At 37.3% G+C, this 22,429-nt stretch overlaps 1 protein-coding gene across 6 annotated transcripts in view; it reads right to left on the bottom strand.

Annotated features, from left to right (window-relative positions):
- Window positions 1-22,429, bottom strand: part of ptpn2b (protein tyrosine phosphatase non-receptor type 2b) — a 105,835-nt gene that overhangs the window by 34,988 nt on the left and 48,418 nt on the right. For 5 of the 6 annotated variants that reach the window (XM_073046629.1, XM_073046602.1, XM_073046593.1 and 2 more), the window contains one exon: window positions 13,025-13,125. The exons of the other annotated variant lie outside the window; for it this stretch is intronic. In XM_073046629.1, coding sequence (XP_072902730.1) covers window positions 13,025-13,125 — 101 coding nt within the window. The remainder of the gene's footprint in view (window positions 1-13,024; window positions 13,126-22,429) is intronic. 6 annotated transcript variants of the gene reach the window in all.

The raw sequence follows: 22,429 nt of genomic DNA on the forward strand, positions 1-22,429 counted from the left end.
TTCACACCTGCAAGTTCTAGCCTTATAGCCTCATAATTTGCCCTTCCCCAATTAAAAATTTTCCTATCCTCTCTGATTCTATCCTTTTCCATAATAATGCTGAAGGTCAGGGAGCGGTGATCACTGTCTCCCAGATTCTCACCCACTGACAGATCTGTGACCTGACCCAGTTTGTTACCTAATACTAGATCTAGTATAGCATTTCCCCCAGTCGGTCTGTCAACATACTGTGACAGGAATCCATCCTGGACACACTTAACAAACTCTGCCCCATCTAAACCCTTGGAACTAATCAAGTGCCAATCAATATTAGGGAAGTTAAAGTCACCCATGATAACAACCCTGTTATTTTTGCACCTTTCCAAAATCTGCCTCCCAGTATCTCTGCTGCTTACAGGGGGCCTATAGAATACCCCCAGTAGAGTAACTGCTCCCTTCCTGTTCCTGACTTCCACCCATACTGATTCAAAAGAGGATCCTGCTACATTACCCACTCTTTCTGCAGCTGTAATAGTATCCCTGACCAGTAATGCCACCCCTCCTCCCCTTCCCCCCCTCTCTATCCCTTTTAAAGCACTGAAATCCAGGAATATTGAGAATCCATTCCTGCCCTGGTGCCAGCCAAGACTCCGTAATGGCTACTACATCATAATTCCATGCACGTATCCAAGCTCTCAGTTCATCACCTTTGTTCCTGATGCTTCTTGCATTGAAGTACACACACTTTAGCCCTTCTACCTTACTACCTTTATACCCTTTATTCTGCTGCTCTTTCCTCAAAGCCTCTCTATATGTTAGATCTGGCTTTACTCCATGCACTTCTTTCACTGCTCTATCGCTCTGGGTCCCATCCCCCTTGCAAATTAGTTTAAACCCTCCCGAACCATGCTAGCAAACCTACCAGCAAGGATATTGCTCCCCCTTGATTTCAGGTGCAACCCATCCAATCTGTACAGGTCCCACCTTCCCCAGAAGATATCCCAATGGTCCAAAAATCTAAAACCCTGCCCCCTGCACCAACTCCTCAGCCACGCATTCAACTGCCATCTCCTCTAATTCTTACCATCGCTATCACGTAGTACTGGCAACAATCCTGAGAATGCTACCCTTGAGGTCCTGTTCTTCAGCCTTCTGCCTAGTTCCCGAAACTCACACTTCAGGACCTCATTCATCCCTCTTCCTGCCTATGTCGTTGGTCACGACATGTATCACGACTTCTGGTTGCTTTCCCTCTTGTACCAGGATGTCATGCACCCAGTCAGAGACATCCCGGACCCTGGCACCCGGGAGGCAACAAACCATGCGAGTTTCCTTCTCACGTCCACAAAATCTCCTGTCTGCTCCCCTGACTATACAGTCTCCAATGACGACAGCTCTCCTCTTCTCCATCCCATCCTTCTGCACCACAGGGTCAGACTCAGTGCCAGAGGCCCTGCCACCATGGCTCACACCTGGTCGGTCGTTCCCACCAACAGCATCCAGGATGGTAAACTTGTTATTCAGGGGAATGGCTACAGGGGTGCTCTGCACTACCTGTCTATTCTCCTTCACTTTCCCCCCTCGAACTGTCACCCAACGACCTGCTTCTGGCAGCCTAGGTGTGACTACCTCCCCGTAGCTCTCATCTATGACTGTGTCATTCTCCCTTGAGTTGAAGGTCATCCAGATGCTAGTCCAGATTCCTCACACGGTCTTCCAGATCGCCCAGCCGCAAGCACTTCTGGCAGATGTGACTCTGCGGGAGAGGGGAGTTCCCCCAAGACTGCCACATCTCACAGGAGAGGCACATCACCATCTCAGGAGTCATTGTAAAGACTAACTGGGAACAAGCTTGTCCTCTGCCTCTTCTCGTCGAAGCCTCAAATCTCCACTCCTTCACTGGCCCACTCACTCACTGGCCGCTTTCCACAGCGGAGGAGAAATGTCTTCACTTAGTGAGTGCGGAATTTTTAGTATTCATTCTGAGGATTGTGGAGGCTTAGTTATAGATTCCATTCAAAACATAAATACAATTCAGGATTTTAAGGAATAGTGGGATATAGGATAGAGCAGGATAATAACAGTAAGTTAGAAGCTCAGCCATGATCTTAATGAAAAGCAGAGCAGGCTGAAAGGTCAGGTGACAACCTCTTGTTCTTAAGTCTTTATATAATTTACCAATTAATTTAAAATGATGCCCTAAAAGCCAGTGACCTCTTTGCTAAGGGAAATAGGGCCTCTGTACATCTCAGTTTTGTATAGCTCAGCTAATTATTCCCCCTTCCCTTCTTAAAAACTTGGGAACAGCAAAAATTTAATTTTATTTGCATAATTAATTCCCATACATGATGCAAGTTTAATCTGAAATATGAACTGCTCCTTGTTTCTTTGACAAAATACTCATACCTGTAAAGAAACTTTGAAACTACAAATAAATTGGATCAGCGATGCCCTTGAAATTAATGCTTCAGAAACATTTATTTAACAGCACTTGCAGCAGTACGGTAACTATTTATTCAAGAGGAGCCTGGTTTTAGGCAGCAAATTATATTTAATCAATCTGTTCAGCTACACGTAAATATTAATATATTATACATTACATGTAATATAACACAATACTAATCAAAATAACATGCAAGTCCAATTTAACAACCCTACTGCACCACAGGCTACAGGCAACTTTTTTAATGTAGTGGAACAAATTGATAATACAAAGAACTTCTGAAGATTGTAAAAGTCTGATAAAATATGACTTTCTATTCAGAGAAAACTTAAGAAATCGCCTGTTGTGTAACACATTTTTAAATTTTAAAAAATTGCTATTCTGCTCTCTACAGCTAATCAGCAGTGCTAAAAATGATAACCACATTAAAACTGTCAGTGTTAATACCAGAGTGCAAGCATCTCAAAATACAAGTTGTAATACTTTTATATCGTAACAATGTTACAGTGTCCTTAAAGTTACCAACAAATCAAAGACAGTGAAGGTCAATATGCTGAATTTCAATTCAGCACATATTATTTATTGATGCAGTTTTAACCTGTCAAATGCAGTTCAAATCCTAGTCCTGACAAGATCAATCCTGTGGATGGCAGGTTTCTTCAGTTTCAATACAGTCATTGAATTTTCCCTTCATTGTCCTGCTAACACTGTAATTGTCCACTGTAATGCTTCAAATGGTGTCATAGCTGAAATTAACTTAAATGGCTTCATAGTTGAAATTAACTAACTCCAAATAGAACTACAATAAAATGCCAGATCTTCCATTTTGTAAAACTTGATACCCTCATCTGTTATTCATCAGGGAGTCTGCATTTCTCTCTGACACACACACACAGACAAAAATGGCTAAGTGTAATAAGACTAGTTGCCATTTTCAGCAAGACAGTCTGGTTAGAGTACCAGCTTGGCAGTATGTATAAGTCAATCTGACCTTCACACAAGATGCAGATACACTAATACACAAAGCCTTGGAGTAAGTTAATGGATCGACACCCTTAGGACCTCACTTCAGTTCTTTTTAAAGAAGAAAGCATTATAGAAACAATTCAGATTCCTTCAGCTCAAAAAAGATATTGTCATGCTTCAGTAAACCACATCCAGAGAATGAGGAATCAAAACTAACATCTGCAATTCTTCTTCGGGCTTCATTTATTCCAATTCTTCTAATTATTTTCCATAGGGAAATTTATATTTAAAAAATGGAAAGTAAATATAATTTAATTTCAAGGCCATCTTCAAGCAGAAAACTTCAAAAACAATTGCAAAGTTTAGTTAATTGGTAATGTAACCTGATAAGGAGAAAATCTTCACTTTAATACTGGACAATTAACACATGAAAGTTTTATTGTGTGGCAAACATGCAGTCTTCTCCCATTGCCATTGCAAGCCACACACTTAACATATCATTGTTGTACAGAATTCTGCACATTTAAGGTCCATGTATAAGGCATGACATAAAAATAGACTTCAATACTTCTTTGAAGAGAATTAGTGAATTTATATTTCTTCACATCAGTTTTTCTACATCGCCTCAATACTCCACTACTGTGCTTCAATAATAATTTATCAAATAGCACCTCAACTTTTGTATCAGATCTCTTGCTCTTCCCCAAATAAAACTTTTTTTAAAAGTTGATAGATTTTTAGGCACCAGGAAATGAAGGTGTATGGAGTCAGTGCAGGAAAATAGTATGGAACTAAACTATGAACTGGCTAAATAAAATGAAATGTAAGAAGGGCTAAAGTGCCTTTAAAGACTGACATATCAGAACCAGGTTTATTATCACCCGCACGTGTTGTGAAACTTGTTAACTTAGCAGCAGCAGTTCAATGCAAAAAATATAGGAAAAAAAATCAATATACATATATTGAATAGATTAAAAATCATGCAAAAAACAGAATATATATTAAAAAAGTGAGGTAGTGTTCAAGAGTTCAATGTCCATTTAGGAATCAGATGGCAGAGGGGAAGCTGCTGTTTCTGAATCGCTGAGCGTGTGCCTTCAGGCTTCTCTATCTCCTACCTGATGGTAACAGTGAGACAACGGAAGACATGGTTGAAAGAATGAATAAAATGGAAGATGATATTACTGCCTGGACATCAGAAAGAAAACAATTTATGGAAAAAAGATTTTTTACCGATTATCGAGAAGCGGAGGAGTTCGCACAAAAACTTCCATTTATTCGCTAATTACACATAGAGACTTCCAAGCGTAATGGATTAAAGATGAAGATAGAGACAGTGAATGGAAGTGATGGACATTAAGGATGATACAGGGGAGAAAAGCAAAATTTCAGAAATACTAATTGAGAATAATTTTTTTTTCTTCTTATATACTATTTTATGTTGCGGGGGGGCTGGGGAGCTTTGGATCGGTTACTGCGGGATTCACGTGTGTAATCATGGCGATCGCCATGACCCGTACAACAGAGGGGGGTAATGTTGTGTTCTTTTTTTTTCACAACATTAGTAGGGGGGTATTTTGTTTTTTTTCTTTATACCCTATTTTTCTTCTATCTTTCTGCCTGGATGATCGGTGGGGACACACATAGCAACATGGAGAATTTTTAAAAGATTTCCCAAGATACCACGAAAGTTGAAAGATTAGGTATTATTATAGATTGGAGTAACATAATAAAAAATAATGACTAATTTACTGAATTTTTTAAGTTTTAATGTTAATGGGCTTAGCTTAATGGACCGGTAAAAAGAAAAAGAATTTTAACATACATTAAAAAAATGAAAACAGATATAGCTTTTTTTTTTACAAGAAACACATTTAACAGACATAGAACATCAGAAATTAAAAAGAGACTGGGTTGGAAATGTTATTGCAGCTTCATTTAATTCAAAGGCGAGAGGAGTTGCAATTTTGGTTAATAAAAATTTACCAATTAAAATACAAAACGTATTAATTGATTCGGCGGGGAGATATGTAATTATACATTGTCAAATTTTCTCAGAACTATGGACTCTTATGAATATTTATGCACCAAATGAAAATGATGTAAAATTTATACAAGAGGTCTTTTTGAATTTGGCTAACGCACATGATAAAATATTAATAGGTGGAGATTTTAACTTTTGTCTAGATCCAGTTTTAGATAGATCAACAAAGGTTGTCACAAAATCAAAAGTAGTAAAATTAACTCTATCATTGATGAAAGACTTAAATTTGATTGATATATGGAGAAGAATTAATCCAAAAGAAAGAGATTATTCATTTTATTCAAATAGACATAAAACATATTCAAGGATAGATTTTTTCCTATTATCAACGAATATTCAAGATAGAGTGGAAAAATATGGAATATAAAGCGAGAATATTGTCAGATCATTCTCCTTTGATAATGACAATGATAATGATAGATAAAGAGGAATCAATTTATAGATGGAGATTTAATTCAATATTACTAAAACGTCAAGATTTTTGTGATTTTATGAAAAAGCAGATTCAGTTCTTTTTAGATACAAATTCACATTCAGTTGATGATAAATTTATATTGTGGGAAGCAATGAAGGCATATTTGAGAGGTCAGATAATAAGTTATACTTCTAAAATTAAGAAGGAATATATGATAGAAATAGATCAATTGGAAAAAGAGATTACAAAATTAGAAAAAGAATCTCAAAGAAATATGACAGAAGAAAAACAAAGACAACTTATTAATAAGAAGTTACAATATAATACACTCCAGACATATTGAACAGAAAAAGCAATTATGAGAACTAAACAGAGATATTATGAACTAGGTGAAAGATCACATAAGATCCTTGCATGGCAGTTAAAAACAGACCAGACTTCTAAAACAATAAATGCAATTCGAACAAGAGTAAATAAAATTACTTATAAACCTTTAGAAATTAATGAAACTTCTAAGAATTTTTATTCTGAGTTGTATCAATCAGAATCACAAAATGATAATGTCAAGATAGAAAGGTTTTTATCACAAATAACTCTTCCAAAATTAAATACGGAAGAACAGAAGGGATTAGATATGCCTTTTACATTGAAAGAGGTCGAAGAAGCCGTAGGATCACTTCAAAGTAATAAATCTCCAGGAGAAGATGGTTTTCCGCCTGAATTCTATAAAAAGTTTAAAGATTTATTAATTCCTCCTTTTATGGAGTTAATACATCAAGCGGAAAGAACGCATAAACTTCCAGAATCTTTTTCGACAGCTATTTTAATAGTATTGCCAAAAAAAGATAGAGATCTTTTAAAGCCAGCATCATATAGACCTATTTCTTTATTAAACACTGATTATAAAATAATAGCAAAAATCTTATTTAACAGATTATCTAAATACTTACCAAAATTAGTACATATGGATCAAACAGGATTTATTAAAAATAGACAATCAGCAGATAATGTAACTCGGTTATTTAGCATAATTCATTTGGCGCAAAAGAGGGAGGAAATGAGCGTGGCAGTTGCTTTAGATGCAGAAAAAGCATTTGATAGATTGGAATGGGATTTTTTATTTAAGGTATTGGAAAAATATGGATTAGGAGTATCTTTTATAAAATGGATTAAAACCTTAAATACTAATCCAAAAGCTAAAGTGGTGACAAATGATCAAATTTCAACACCATTTCAGTTAACAAGGTCAACTAGGCAAGGTTGTCCATTATCACCTGCTTTATTCGTGTTGGCGATAGAACCATTAGCTGAATTAATTAGAATGGACCCAGATATTAAGGGTTTCAGAGTTAATCAGGAAGAATACAAGATTAACTTATTTGCTGATGATGTTCTGCTTTATTTAACAAACCCATTGCACTCGTTGCGTAAATTATCCTATAGATTAGAAGAATATGGGAAAATATCAGGTTACAAAATAAATTGGGATAAAAGTGAAATTTTACCTCTTACAAAAAAGGAGATTATAGTCAATGTCGATTAATAACTCAATTTAGATGGCCGGCAAATGGTATAAAATATTTAGGTATAAGAGTTGATAATGATATAAAGAACTTATATAAATTAAATTACTTACCATTATTGAAAAAAATTCAAGAAGATCTTGATGAATGGATAGTATTACCAATAACATTAGTAGGTAGAGTAAATACCATAAAAATGAATATATTCCCTAGACTACAATACTTATTTCAATCACTACCAATACAACTACCCCAGAAGTTTTTTCAAGAGTTAAACAAATATGTGAGGAAGTTTCTTTAGAAAGGTAAGATGTCAAGAATATCGTTGGAAAAACTGACATGGAAATTTGATCTAGGAGGGTTACAACTTCCAAATTTTAAGAATTATTATAAAGCAAATCAACTTAGATTTATTGCATTTTTTTTGAGAAAGATAGACCGGCATGGATTAGAATAGAACTAGATAAAATAGGAGAAAATACACCAGAAGATTTTATATATAAATGGGAATCTAAATGGATATGGGAAAAGAAAGAATCTCCTATATTAAAACATTTGATTGACTTATGGAATAAGATAAATGTTGATGATGAGACAAAGAAATCTTTATTAGCAAAGAGATCTTTAATTCAAAATACTTATTCCTTTTACAATGGATAATCAACTTTTATATAATTGGTTTCAAAAAGGGATTAGATATATAGATTGTTTTGAAGGAGGTATATTAATGTCATTTGACCAATTAAAGAATAAATATAAAGTATCAAACAACACTCGTTTTTGTTACTTCCAACTAAGGGCTTATTTAAGAGAAAAATTAGGTCAAACAATGTTATTGCCGAAATCTAATGAAATAGAAACTTTAATTCAAAAAGGAAAGATTAAAAAATTTATTTCTTGTATGTATAACTTGATTCAAAAACAGGCAATTAAACAAGGAGTCCATAAGTCAAGACAAAAATGGGAAAGTGACTTGAATATTAAAATTGAAGAAACAAATTGGTCAAGACTATGTCTTGATAGTATGACAAATACAATAAATGTCCGGTTAAGATTAGTGCAATATAATTTTTTACATCAATTATATATTATACCACAAAAAATAAATAAATTAAACCCAAATTTATCCAATCAGTGTTTCCAATATAACCAAGAAATCGGTACTTTTTTACATTCTACTTGGTCTTGTTCTAAAATTCAACCTTTTTGGACAAATTTAAGAGTTTTATTGGAACAAATTATTGGAACACAACTTCCACATAATCCAATATTATTTTTACTAGGCGATATTGAAGGGATAAAACCGAAACCCAAATTGAATAAATATCAGAAAGAATTTATAAAAATTGCACTGGCAGTAGCCAAAAAGGCTATTGCAGTTACTTGGAAATCGGATACATATTTAAGTATAGATCGTTGGAAGAAGGAAATTTATAGCTGTACTCCATTTGAAAAAATTACTTATAATTTAAGAGATAAATATGAAACATTTTTGAAAATTTGGCGCCCTTATTTACAAAAGACAGGTGCTCCGAAGATGAAATAATTGGTTATTTGGGGAAAGAAATATATATACTAAAGTTATTATGAACTCCATGGAGCACGTGGGGATCTTCTGATATCCAGGCACTCTTTCTTTTTTTTTCTTTCTTTCTTTCTTTTTTCTATAGGGATGTTAGGGGGGAGGGGGGAAGGGTATATATATATATCTTTTCATATATTTTCTTTTATTTCTGCAATTATTTGAAAACTCAATAAAAAAAGTTTATAAAAAAAAGAATGGCGAAAGACAACTGCACGGGTAATAGGAAGAGGAAAAATGACTCTTCAATAAGAGCATGACTTTGTATGATTGCTAAAGTGGACAGCAAAGTATTGGCAGCTTCATTCTGAATGGATGATCTATTTCAACTTATTTTACAGATCCCCATCATCACATAAAACTACCTTCAGCCAATATAATTGCATCAATATGTCAGTAATAACTAAATTGCTGGTACACTAAAAATGGTGGGAATAGACAATATCCAAGCTATAAAACTGAACATGCCTATACCACAAGCAATTGCACATCCAGCCAAACTGATCCAGTACAACTTGAAAACCAGCAACCATGCAACCAAGTGGGAAATTTTTAAGGTATGCCATGTCAAAAAGACTCCAATCCAGATAATTACTGTTCAGTCCAGCAACAAAGTGATGCAGGGTATCATTGGAAGTGTTTTTAAGAAGCTTTTAAATTGCCAATAAATTATCCACTGATGTTTAGTATATGTTATATTCTTTATTGATCATGTTATAAAAGGATACGGGGGAGGGGAAGGATGCAAGAGATTGGGGCTGAGGAAAAATGGATCAGCCATGATGAAATGGCGGAGCAGATTCGATGGGCCAAATGGCATAATTCTGCTCCCATCTCCTATGGTCTTGTGTTTCGCCAGGACTACATCAACAAACATTTTCACAACCTTGATTTAAACTTGGAAACAAAGAGCTGAATTTCAGAAATGAAAAGTTATTCATAAGTATCTCAGGGCAGTGTGGTAAACCCAACCAATTCACTGCTTCAATGGTCCTCCTTTCAACATCAGGAGTAGAGGACACATCTTCAAACACATTTACTTCCATTTTGAACTCATCAACAAATGAAATAGCTATACATCAAAACCTCACGTAAAATCAAGCATCAATTACCACATAATGGAATAAAAGAAACAGTTACTAACCTGACAGCCTCTAACCAACTCTAATTTGACATTCTATGATAAGTCAGTCAGGTACTGGGTATATTGCAATGAATGATTCACCTCTTGATGACCAAAGCCTTTCTAATATCTATCAAAAAGTCAGGAGTATGAAACAAATGCACCCTATTTGCCTTGAGTGTTTCTGGAGCTGTGTTCATCAAGCACCTCAACACCACACAGAAATAAAGCACTCCATCTGAATGGCACACTACTCACTACACAAATCGTTCATCCATTCAACCAATGACACAGAGTGGCTAAACAAATAAATCAGAATTATGGGATGGTTATCGCACAAGTGGTGGTTACTGGGCCCCATTATATCTGTGCTAGCTCTTGAACTAACCAATTCTATATTTCTTGCAATTTCTTTGCCATCATTCATCTATACAATTCTCTCTCAAAAGCTGCAATGCAACCTGCCATTACTATATTTGCATCTAGCACTTTCTATGCTCAAATCAGAGGGAATCTTTCCTCTAATCACTCAATTGTCTTCCCTTTAACAGGCCTTTCTCAATAACAAATGGCTTCTGTTTTTACAGACATCCATTAATTTTATCCTCAAATTGGAAAATGGACCAAAAATATCACTATATGGTAACCACATCTCCACAGTATTGTAATATATGGCATCAGAAAAATCAGATTAATAAGAAAGAGCAATTACTAAAAGCGGAGAGAGAATCAGAATTAGAAAGGAAATTAGTTCTGTTGCTCAAATACATCAAACTTTTGAACTTACTATTATAGAAACTTATTCAAATGTAAAGGGTGCCTATAAGTCAGGCTTTCATAACCTGGGAATGGCCAGTGTTTTCTTTCTATGATCTCTGGTCACCAGCTGCTCCAAAAGAAAAAGTGTCTCTTACTTCTTAATCAGTATCTTAGTCACCTCATTACTTTGATCAAGTGTACTTTGATCAAGTCACTTATTTTTTCACCAAAGAAAACAGTCCCTACCTCCTAAATCTATTGCATATACTATTCTCATTCCAGAAACCATCCTTCTGGACACTCTCAAATGCCTCACTTCCTTATTATAAAAAACTGAATTTATCATGAACACCTCTATTGACAACTTTAGTTACTAGCTCTGCCTTATTAAGTTTTCTCAATCCACCCTGCTACTTCTAATGATTTTAAGTACACTCACATTTGGATGTTCTGATACATTTTGATGAAGAAAGGAAGGTGGCTTGAGTGGAGCATAAATAGTCTCGGTGGTCTGGTTTGACATAAAGAGCATGCTGTGTATTCCGTGCAATCTGTGTATGTAATCATACCCCAGATACCACTAATCCTTCAGTGATTTTAGCATAGTATTCCTTATTCTATATTGCTTCTTCTCAATTTTTCTAAAAATGCATCACCACTCACTTCTCCAAAATAAACAGCATCTATTCAGTCTATCTAAATGTACTCACTAATCTATCATTCTCTTCTCCACCATTCACAATACTACCTCATCTTTTTTTGTTGTCTACACATTAGTTCAAGGTGGATCACCATCACCTCAAGGGCATAAATTACCATCTTGCCAGCATCACCAAACTGCAGTAAAGCCAAATTATGCATTCCAGCAAAAACATAATAAAAAGGAGCACAGAGACAAATCGAAAAACAGAAAAGTGCCCTTTATTGAATGCAATGAAATACAGGCAGTCCCCGAGTTATGAACATCCGACTTATGGACAACTCGTATTTACGAACGGAGGGAGGAGAACACCGTCCGCCATTTTAAGTTGGATCATGACACCATCTGCCATTTTAAGTCGTTGCTGTTAACACTGTGTTGAGTGTGTAACTTTGTATTTGGCTTAAATATTTCTAAGCAAGATTCACCCTGATCCCCCTTTTCCAGTCAGCACTGCCCCATTTAACCTGTCTCAGTGCGGGCTGAGTTTAGGACCCGGAGCGACCCACTTCCCGCGGCTGACGCTGTATTTTTTTTTATTAAGTGCTATCATGAACAATAATCAGATCAGAAATGCTGATCAAGTCAACTAGTTCCTAAAGAGAACTCTGATAGGCCAATCAGACAGTTCACTGCTGCTCAATGATAGAACATAAAATCTGCAGTTTTCTGTTCCATTGATGGAAAATGATCGCGATTGAAAATAAAGTGGAAATAATAAACCGATTGGAAAGAGGTGAAACGCCATCGGTCATTGGAAAAGCGTTAGGCTACAGTCGGTCAATGATCGGAGCAACTTTAAAGGATACAGGTAAAGGATAAAGTGAGAATAATGGAGCACGTGAAAGGCCCTGCCCCAATGAAAGCTACAATTATTACTAAGTAATGCAGTGGTTTAATTATTGAAATACATAAGTTTCTTAAGTGTTTTTATATACATAGAAAGGTAAAATATATACTAAGACAAATGTTTGACTAATTAATGCTAAATGATACTGGGTGTACCTGTTCCGACTTACGTACAAATCCGACTTATAGACAGACTCAGGAATTGAACTCATTCATTACCCAGAGACTGCCTGTAGTACTCCAATTTGAACTAATTACTTTAACCAAAGTGAAAAGACAAATTGATGGGGTTGCGAAGATCTCAGTCAAGCATTTGTGATAATGAAAAATAACCGAATTTCAGGAACAGCGCGTTTGCAATGTTTGAAACTTGAAAAGTGAAGCCAATCTCCCCACACATAAATACTACAAAATTAAATATCCTGCCCAAGCAGGGCATGAAGATCTGCCATAGGCAAAAGCTTGTTTGGCATTATAATCTTACAAGTAACGTTGTATTTTGCCTGTTCATTTGGGGTACAGGTTACATAATTTGTATGAACACAGTTCAACCACCCCACACAAAATCCAACAGCAAAAAATTCAATATTCTCAATCACACCAGACAACAGACACTCTGTGGCTTATCTGTGTCTACCTACCTGGGTTAAAATGTAGTTTCTCTGGGCCTCGTCCATGCTAATTAGACTTGCATTGATATAATCATTATCTGCTTTCTGAAGTTTAACACGGCTGTGGTCAACTACAATTAAAAAGTAAAACAAAATTAATAGATGTCAAACCAAAATTAACATTGTGGACCATGTTATTTTCTACTGAATATTACTGTTGATATTATTAAAACTTAGAAATACTTGATGGATCAGGAATCTGGATCAACTAATGAATTGAAAAATTCTTTTCTCAACAGGCAGCAAATGGAGGTAAATAAAACCAATCTCATATCAACGGCTTCATTCAGAATATACCTATTCCAGTTTTGGATAGTATCTATGGGTTCTTAAAACAAGCTGTCTAAAATAGGCAAATGTTTAGTTCTGATTAATTCAACAATAATAAGGAATTGGAAATAAAACATTTACATGAACTTATCACAAGTTAAAATTCCTCAGACAGACTGAATAGCTACCAATCCCACTCCTGACTCTAGCTTGATTGTTCCAAAAGTCTGACCCATTTGGTAGTAGTATTAAGCTAGTGGGTTGATAAGCAAAATTAGACTTTCCAAGCGACTTCCCAATGTAAGCTCTGGCAGCCACAATATTGGATCGGCTGAAGAAATCCAGCAGCTTAAGTGAGCACCCTTTCACTGCCTCAGTGATGTCAAGGTACTGTGAATTCCAGTTAATTGGAACACATTGGGACCAGGACATTTAGGCTCAATTAAGCAAAGTTCCATGAAAATAGTTTTAAAAGTTTAAAAATGATAAACTAGTGTTTAACTGAGTAACAAATTATGTAATTAAATGAAATACAGAACAAATTAGAACATTACTAATACTACTACAGTACTATAAAGCTGTGTATTACTTCCCAGTAATTATTGATGGAGGAATTCATCCAGTGTACACTGCCATGTTCTTTTGGTTGACTGTAAAAATCAGCGCAGACATCTAGTGCAGATGATATTGGACCGCCTTTATACAATGTTTTCAATAAACAAATCCTCCACATCTTCATTGTAACATTGAAGGTGATTGGCAATACCTTCAAATTCTTTGGAGCTCCTAATTTAAATTTTCATTTTCACTCCCGGCTGTTTCTGGCATCTCCAAGCCTCAATACTTGAAACCATAGTAAGCAAAACAGTCCCAAAATGTCTTATTGCTTATTTCTTGACTGCTTATTTCTCGCCAACCATCAGTGACAATCACTGCTTTTTGAACACAGGCGGATGTGACTGACACCAGTTAGAAACTGTTCGGCAAGCTTCCTGTCCCAATTAAGCAGCATAGTGTCCCAAATAAGCTGAGGGAATCTGGGCTATTTTCACCATTAGTTTTTGTTAAGCATTGTCCCAAAAAGCAGTTGTCCTCATTAATCGATGTCCCAACTAACCGGAGTCCATTGTACACAAAAACTACTCTGCATCCTTTTTGATATTGTCAGTTAATACAGCAGAAACCACAGAGGTGCAATCCTAAAATGATAAACTATATGCTGTGCACATCACAAGATCCAATTTACATATTAAGAGACAAGCATTCCATTCAACATCAATCCAAGGATGTTTGATTAGCTACAGTTAATGAGCCAAGTGACATAATCACTCCATCATTCAGGTGTCCTCAAAATATATTCCCAACTAAAATGCACTCAACTTGATAGTTTCTACAAATTGGAATATAAGAGTTATCTCACACTTGCAGATGCTATTGACAAATTGCAAGATTTTCTCCTGTTATTCAAAGGAGAAAAGCTATTTCACAATAAATGTATGCTTTACTATCAGGGATTATTTTTTAAAAATTGCACTGCTACCCAACAAACTCACAATGTGAACAATAAACACTAGTTAAATACATCCAACTAAACTGGAAAGTGGAGCTTTTAACGTACAACACTCCTGGATAACTGCATTAAAGTTTCAGCATAGACAATAGGAAAATCATATGAAATCTTGAATAGAGTCCATAAATGGGTTTGAACTTGCAAGTAGGATGCATCATCAATAATTCTTCTGCACTCAGGTCCTGCTTAAGCAAGTACATATTTATCAGAATTCTGCATCACCCTTAAAAACACATCCCAAAACCCTAAAAGCTAACTTCCTATTCCAGACATCTGGATCTGTCCAAACACACACACAATCCTGACTGAAAATATTTTGAAAACAGAACAAGTCTGAACTCAAAATCAGCAATCCCACTAGAATAAAAACTGAAAAATTAATTTGGCAGAAGTCCCAAAACTTGTTAGGACACATAGACTTGAATAGACCAATGGAGTGCACAATGATTAACAATTATACATAGGAGCTCAAAAGAAGACCTTATAATTAACAAAAGCAACTAATAAAGTACATTTTATATTATATACTTCCTTGCAAAATAAAAAAAAATCAAAATGAAGTTGAAAACAGAAAGATTGAACCTTTCTACCCAAAGTCAAAAATGATTGGTCACTGTAAACAAGTTCCTTGAACTTAAATTCATTTTGAGTAACTACCTGTCTACTCTTTAACAATTATTTTTTTAAACTGGATTCTCAATGAATTTACATAATACAGAATGCTTATGCTAACTTCCACATCAGCAAAAAAAAGTAATATTTTCTTTCACTTTATTTTGAACATACTTACAAAACTAAGAGTTTAAAGGGAAGTTTTCCTATTTTAAAAAACTAAATGCACAATACAAAATTATTAAGCATTGTTTACTAAACAAAAAGGTTGTTTTTATTCATGAAACAGCAATATACTAGTGACATAAATAATCCATAATTTCCAAATAAATTCAGCCTATTTTTTTTTTTTTTTTACAGAGACCAATAAAATTTCCATAATCATGTTTACAAAGGTTACACTGCAGATGTCAACAGGAAAAGTTCTACACTTTCTGGTAAATTGAAGCTCTAGTGTTCTCGGAAAGATGACATCACTCCTTCAGAAAAACGAACTAATGTAATACTATGAATAGTTCCTGATGCAACCTACACATGAACACATATTTAACTGTTTCATGGCTAGACAGCACATTCATGAACTTGAATAACTTCCTTAAAAATTGTTAGTCAAAACATTTAATGCATTTAATCATCACTAAATCAAGTACATATCCTGTGGCTATTCTCACTGAGGACTGTGTATAGTCCTGATCATCAGGCAGTTCTTAAATCATCTGCAGCAACTGCTTTGAAAACAAAGAAAATATGAACAGAGTAGGCCGGTTGGCCTTTGGATACTGCTGTAACATTCCATAGGATCATGGCCAATTTTCCCTTTCAATACCCTATTCCTGCTCCCTTCATACATACCTCTTGTATCTGGAAATTTATCTTTCTTAATAGTATTTAGAAAATTGGTCTCAACAGACATCCTAATAGAGAATTCCACATGTTTACCACATAACAGGTGAACTTCACCTCTTAAAACCTCTTGCCTCTGACATGAATCTGTGATTCTTTATTCGACACATCTTCCTCACATTCAAAATGTCTAGCTGTAACAGAATTCCATTAGATCTCTTCTCATTTTCTCAATTTAGTAAATAAGACAAATAGTCTCTATCTCACTGTCTCCATCTCTTGAAACAGCTTTTTACTTGATGTCTATTATAAACCCAAGGACTCTCATAGCTACCTGGATTATACCTCTTCTCACCCTGTTACTTGCAAAAATGCCACCCCTTCTCTCAACTCCTCTGTCTCCACCGCATCTGCTCTCAGGATGAGGCTTTTCATTCTAGAACAAAGGAGATGTCCTCCTTTTTCAAAGGAAGGGACTTCTCTTCCTCCACCATCAACGCTGTCCTCAACTGCATCTCTTCCATTTCACTCACGTCTGCTCTCAACCCATCTTCACGCCACCCTAGCAGGGATAGGGTTCCTTATTTTCACCTACCACCCCACCAGCCTCCACATCCAGCACATAATTCTCCAAAACTTCCTCCATCTCCAAAAGGATCTCACCACCAAGCACATCTTTCCCTACCTCCACTTTCAGCTTTCACAGGGATCGCTCCTTACATGACTCCCTTCATTAGTCCCTCCCCACTGATCTCCCTCCTGGAACTTATCCTTGCAAGCGGAAAAAGTGCTACACCTGTTCCCTACACCATCTTCCTCACTACCATTCAGGGCCCTAAAAAGTCCCTCCAGGTGAGGTACCCGGGAGTCTGCTGGGGTCATATACTGTGTCCAGTGCTCCCGGTGTGGCCTCCCGTAACAGTGAGACCGCTTCACCAAGCATCTATGCTCCATCTGCCAGAAAAAGCAGGATCTCCCAGCGGCCACCCATTTGAATTTCATTTCCTAGTCCCATTCTCATATGTCTCTCGATGGTCTGTGTCTCCTCCACTGTTGTGATGAGGCCACATTTAGTTTGGAGGAACAACATCTTATATTCCATTTGGGTAGCTTCCAACCTGATGGCACAAACATCGATTTCTCAAACTTCCCGTAATGCCCCCCACCCCCCTTTACTATTTCTCATCCCCCTTTCCCTGCCCATCACCTCTGTCTCATGCTCTTTCCCACTTTTCTTTCTTCCATGGCCTTCTGTCTCCTTCACCAATCAACTCCCTGGTTCTTCACTGCTCCCCTTTCAGTTTTCATCTGTTTCTTTCTCCCCTCCCCCCACCTTATAAATCTCCTCCTCAGCTTTTTTCCTCCAGTCCTGCCAAGGGGTTTCAGTCCAAAATGTTGACTGCACTTTTTTCTATATATGCTACCTGACCTGCCAAGTTCCTCCAGCATTTTGTGCCTGTGGCTTAGATTTCCAGCATCTGCAGATTTTCTCTTGTTTGTGATAAGACTAAATAGTCTTCAGTTTCCCATTTTCAAAAGAAGATGGGGTTACATTTGCCATCCTCCAATAAGCCAGATCTATTTTAATAAGCCATAGAATTAAAAAAAATTGCAATGCATTCATTATTTCAAAGGTTAGCTATTTTTTAATATCCTGTAATGCAAATTCAGGCACATTTCTTGCCACTAATTTCTCCAGTACTATTTTCTTACAGATGTGAATTTTCTTTAGTGCATTGCCTTTAAGGAACAAAGAGTCTAACATTTCTGTGAAGTTATTTGTACCCGCTTCTTTTATGAATCAAAATAAAACAGTATTTATTTAAAGGCAACACGAGTGAATCTGTAGATGCTGGAAATAAATAAAAACACAAAATGCTGGCAGAACTCAGCAGGCCAGACAGCATCTATGGGAGGAGGTAGTGACGACGTTTCGGGCCGAAACCCTTCATCAGGAGTGAAGTAACATGGGATGGTCGAGGGGGGATAAGAAGTGGGGGTTGGGATGAAGTAGAGAGCTGGGAAGTGATAGGCTGGAGGGAAATGGGCTAGGGGGGAAGGTGGAGAATTATGGGAAATAAAAGAGAAAGAAAGGTAGGGCTGGCGGGAGATTATAGTGAGGGGGGAAAAAAGAGAAAGAGAACCAGACTAAAATTATAGATAGGGATGGGGGTAAGGGGGGGGCAGGGGTATCAACGGAGGTCTGTGAGTTGGATGTTCATGCTGGCAGGTAGGAGGCTACCCAGGCGGGAGATAAGGTATTGCTCCATTGACCTGCGTGTGGCCTTATCTTGACGGTAGAGGAGGCCATGGACAGACATATCGGAGTGGGAGCGGTCTGTGGAATTGAAGTGTGTGGCCACAGGGAGATCCCGCCACTGCTAGAGGACTGAGCGCTGGTGTTCGGCGAAACAGTCTCCCAGTCTGAGGCGGGTCTCCCTTATGTATAAATGGCCACATTAGGAGCACCAGATACAGTATATCACCCCAGTTGACTCGCAGGTGAAGTGGTGCCTCACCTGAAAGGACTGTCTGGGGCCTAGGATGGTGGTGAGGGAAGAAGTGTGGGGACAGGTGTAGCACTTCTTCCGTTTGCAGGGATAAGTGCCTGGAGGGAGGTTGGTGGGGAGGGATGGGGGGCATGAACGGACAAGGGAGTCGCGTAGGGAGCGATCCCTGCGGAAAGCTGAGAGTGGGGGGGGGGGGGGGAGGGGAAGATGGATTTAATTAGGCTGACATTTCCCAGTTTCCTAATATGAATTTCCCCTCTTTCTAACCGCAGGGGTTAACAGACCACTATAATATTCTCCAAAAGTTTATTTAAATACTGTTTTTTTCTCCAAATCATTTATTTGCCATCCTCCCTGCTGAAAAGAAAACCAGAGTTAGAGTAATACAGCATAGAAACAGACACCTTGGTCCAACTGGTCACACTGACCACAGCATCCTCACTGCAATCCTGTAACCCTCCAAGCCATACTTTTCCATGTACCGACCCAAATGCCTCTTGATTGTTGCAATTGTACCAGCCTGGACCACTTCCTCCAGCAGCTCTTTACAAGTACTCACAACCTTCTACGTAAAGAAGTTACCTCTAAGGTCTCTTACATCTCTCTACTTTCCTTGTATCTGTGTCCTCTAGTTTTGGACTCCCCAACAATGGAGAAAAGACTGTCAGCTTCCTTGTCCATACACTTGATTTTATTATCTTCTGTGAAGTCACCTCTCATTCGCTTGCACTCCACAGAATAACAACCCAACGTGGCCAACCTTTCCTGTAACTCACCTGACAGCATCCTCATAAATCTCTTCTGCCCCCTTTCTGGCTTGATAATGTCCAAAAGCAGGGTGGCCAAAACTGTATGCAATACTCCAAGTGTAGTCTCACCAACAACTTGTAAAAATGCAACACATCTTAACTTCTAAATTCAGTGCTCAGGCTCATGAAGCCCAGCATGCCAAATGCCTTCTTCACCACTGCTTTCAATAAAATACGCTCTTGTACTCCCAAGTCCCTGCTCCCAACACAAAAACTTAACTGTTGCAAGAAAAACTTGCCACATACTTGGTCTATTGCCCGTCTTTGTAACCATAACAGAAGTATCAGCAATCTCAGTTACTACAGTTGTTTACTGGATTTCTTGCTTTGTTCATTTTATAGTTGAAGGAATCATAACGCCACCCATTTACATTTCATTTCAGATTTCTTCCCTAGATCTTAAAAAAATGATAAACCTTAAAAAATGTATTTAATATAATTATTTAATTTTGGAGCAAAGAAGAGTCCATCTAATAAAGCCATCATAGTCTTAATGGCACAAGAAAATAGAAGACTGGAAAATTGGAAATAATCAGAAGTGAATTATTAAAACAAAGTTGTCAAGTTAAATTTGGGAAGTTAATAAGGTAGTATGTACCCAATGAATAGTTCAGCCCGAAGGAGAACTGAAAAGCTGAAGGACCTTGATAAGTTAAAAAAAATCTCACGGTAGCAGTGTAGAAGATAGTGACAAAAGCAACATGCAGGACACTCAGCTTCATCAGTCGAAGTATATAAAGTAACCAGAATCCGATTTAATATCTTTGGCGTGTATCATGAAATTTGTTAACTTTGCAGCCAGTACAATGCAATATATGATAATATAGAAAAAAATCCTGAATTACAGCAAATATAAATGTATATCTAATAGTTAAATAAGTAGTGCAAAAGCAGAAATAAAGTAGTGAGGTGGTGTTCATGGGTTCAATGGTCATTCATAAATCAGATGGCAGAGAAGAAGCTGTTCCTGAATCACTGAGTGTATACCTCCTTCCTGACGGTAGCAATGAGAAGAGGGCATGTCCTGGGTGATAAGGTTCCTTAATAATGGATGCCGCATTTCTGAGGCATCCCTCCTTAAAGATGTCTTGGATACTACAGAGGCTAGTACCCATGATGGAGCTGACTAATTTTATAATTTTCAGTAGCTTGTTAAGATCCTGTGCAGTAGCCCACCTCCAGACCAGACAGTGATGCAGTCTGTAAGAATACTTTCTATGGTATATCTGTAGAAATTTTAGGTGACATACCAAATCTCCTCAAACTCATAATGAAATATAGCTGCTGTCTTGCCTTCATTATGGCGGCATGGATATGTTGGGACCAGATTAGGTCCTCAGAGATATTGACACCCAGGAACTTGAAATTGCTTACTCTCTCACTTCTGATACCTTTGAGAATTGGTGTGTGTTCCCTCATCTTACCCTTAATCAACATGGTTTTGTGGAGAGACATCATGTAAACATCTCTCGTTTTGAAAAGGTGACAGAAATGAATCATGAAGGTTGGGCAGTAAAGGTCCACGTGGACTTTAATAAAATATTCAACAAGGTTCCTCATGGTAGGTGGATCCAGAAGATGAAGACACATGGGATCACAAGGACTTTGTATATAGGATTTAAAACATGATTAGCCATAGAAGTTAGAGGGTAGGACTGACTGGAGATCAGTGACCAGTTATGTTCCACGGGGATCAGTGATAATATGGACAGAAATGTAGGTGGGCTGTTTAGTGAGTCTGCAAATTACATCTTTTTCATTCAAATTGGTGGTTGGAGTTTGTAACTGGTGTGAGTGGTGGAGGAGGCCAAAACCCCCATGACAGTTAAATACGTAAAGGTGTGCTTTAATCACGAAGGCATAAAAGGCTACAGAAAATATGTTAGATGGGCATTTCATAGTCAGTGTGCACAAGGCATGCTGAAGGCCCTGCTTCTATGTTTTACCACTACATGATTCAATTTTATTAATAGTGAAATTGCCATTACTTTCATTACTGTTCTTTTTAACTATGTGAGTCACTGTGGAAAGTCCCTGCTGGCATAACAACAGTTTCACTATTTAAATTACAGTTGTCATAGGAAGCAGGATTTACATATTACTTGCCTATATTTGCTTTATTTATCATATTAAATACCCATAACTCCAGATTCATCTCCAAGAGCAAAAGAAATACAAGACTCTTTATTTCACTACAACACCACCCCCAAAGTACTCTTAAATAATGTCAGGGTACATAGATGTCATAGTCACCTGCATTAAGAAAGAATGGAAATTTGTAGGGATGAGGTGAAAGCAATATGGAAGGAGGAGCAGATGTGGGGGGGGGGGGGGGGAGGGCAGGGAAAGCAAAGAGCCCAAATATGTGGATAGGGTAGGTGAAGGTAGCTGGGAGAAGGGGGATGAAATGGGTGGAATGGAGAAGGATTGTAAGGAAAAAGAGAATAGTGTGGCAATGGAGGAAGGGAGAGAAAACAGAGGTTGAAGGCTACCTAAAACTGGAGAATTGAAATGTTCATATCACTGGGTCATAAAGCATCCAGGCAGAACACAAAGTGCTGTTGCTCTAACTTGCATTGGACATCAGTTATGGTGGTGGATATTTAAGCAACTAACAGAAAGGGGAAGCCCCAAGAATATTCACCAGGGAAAGCACAGCAGCTGAGTGATACAGACAAGACTGAAGTATCCAACACAGTGTAATTAGTAAGGGTAGTCAGTAACGCATCCACCACAATTATTCTACTCCCTGTACACTCCC

Source organism: Hemitrygon akajei, chromosome 1 (genome assembly GCF_048418815.1).
Source record: "Hemitrygon akajei chromosome 1, sHemAka1.3, whole genome shotgun sequence".
In the NCBI taxonomy this organism is placed as follows: Eukaryota; Metazoa; Chordata; class Chondrichthyes; order Myliobatiformes; family Dasyatidae; genus Hemitrygon; species Hemitrygon akajei.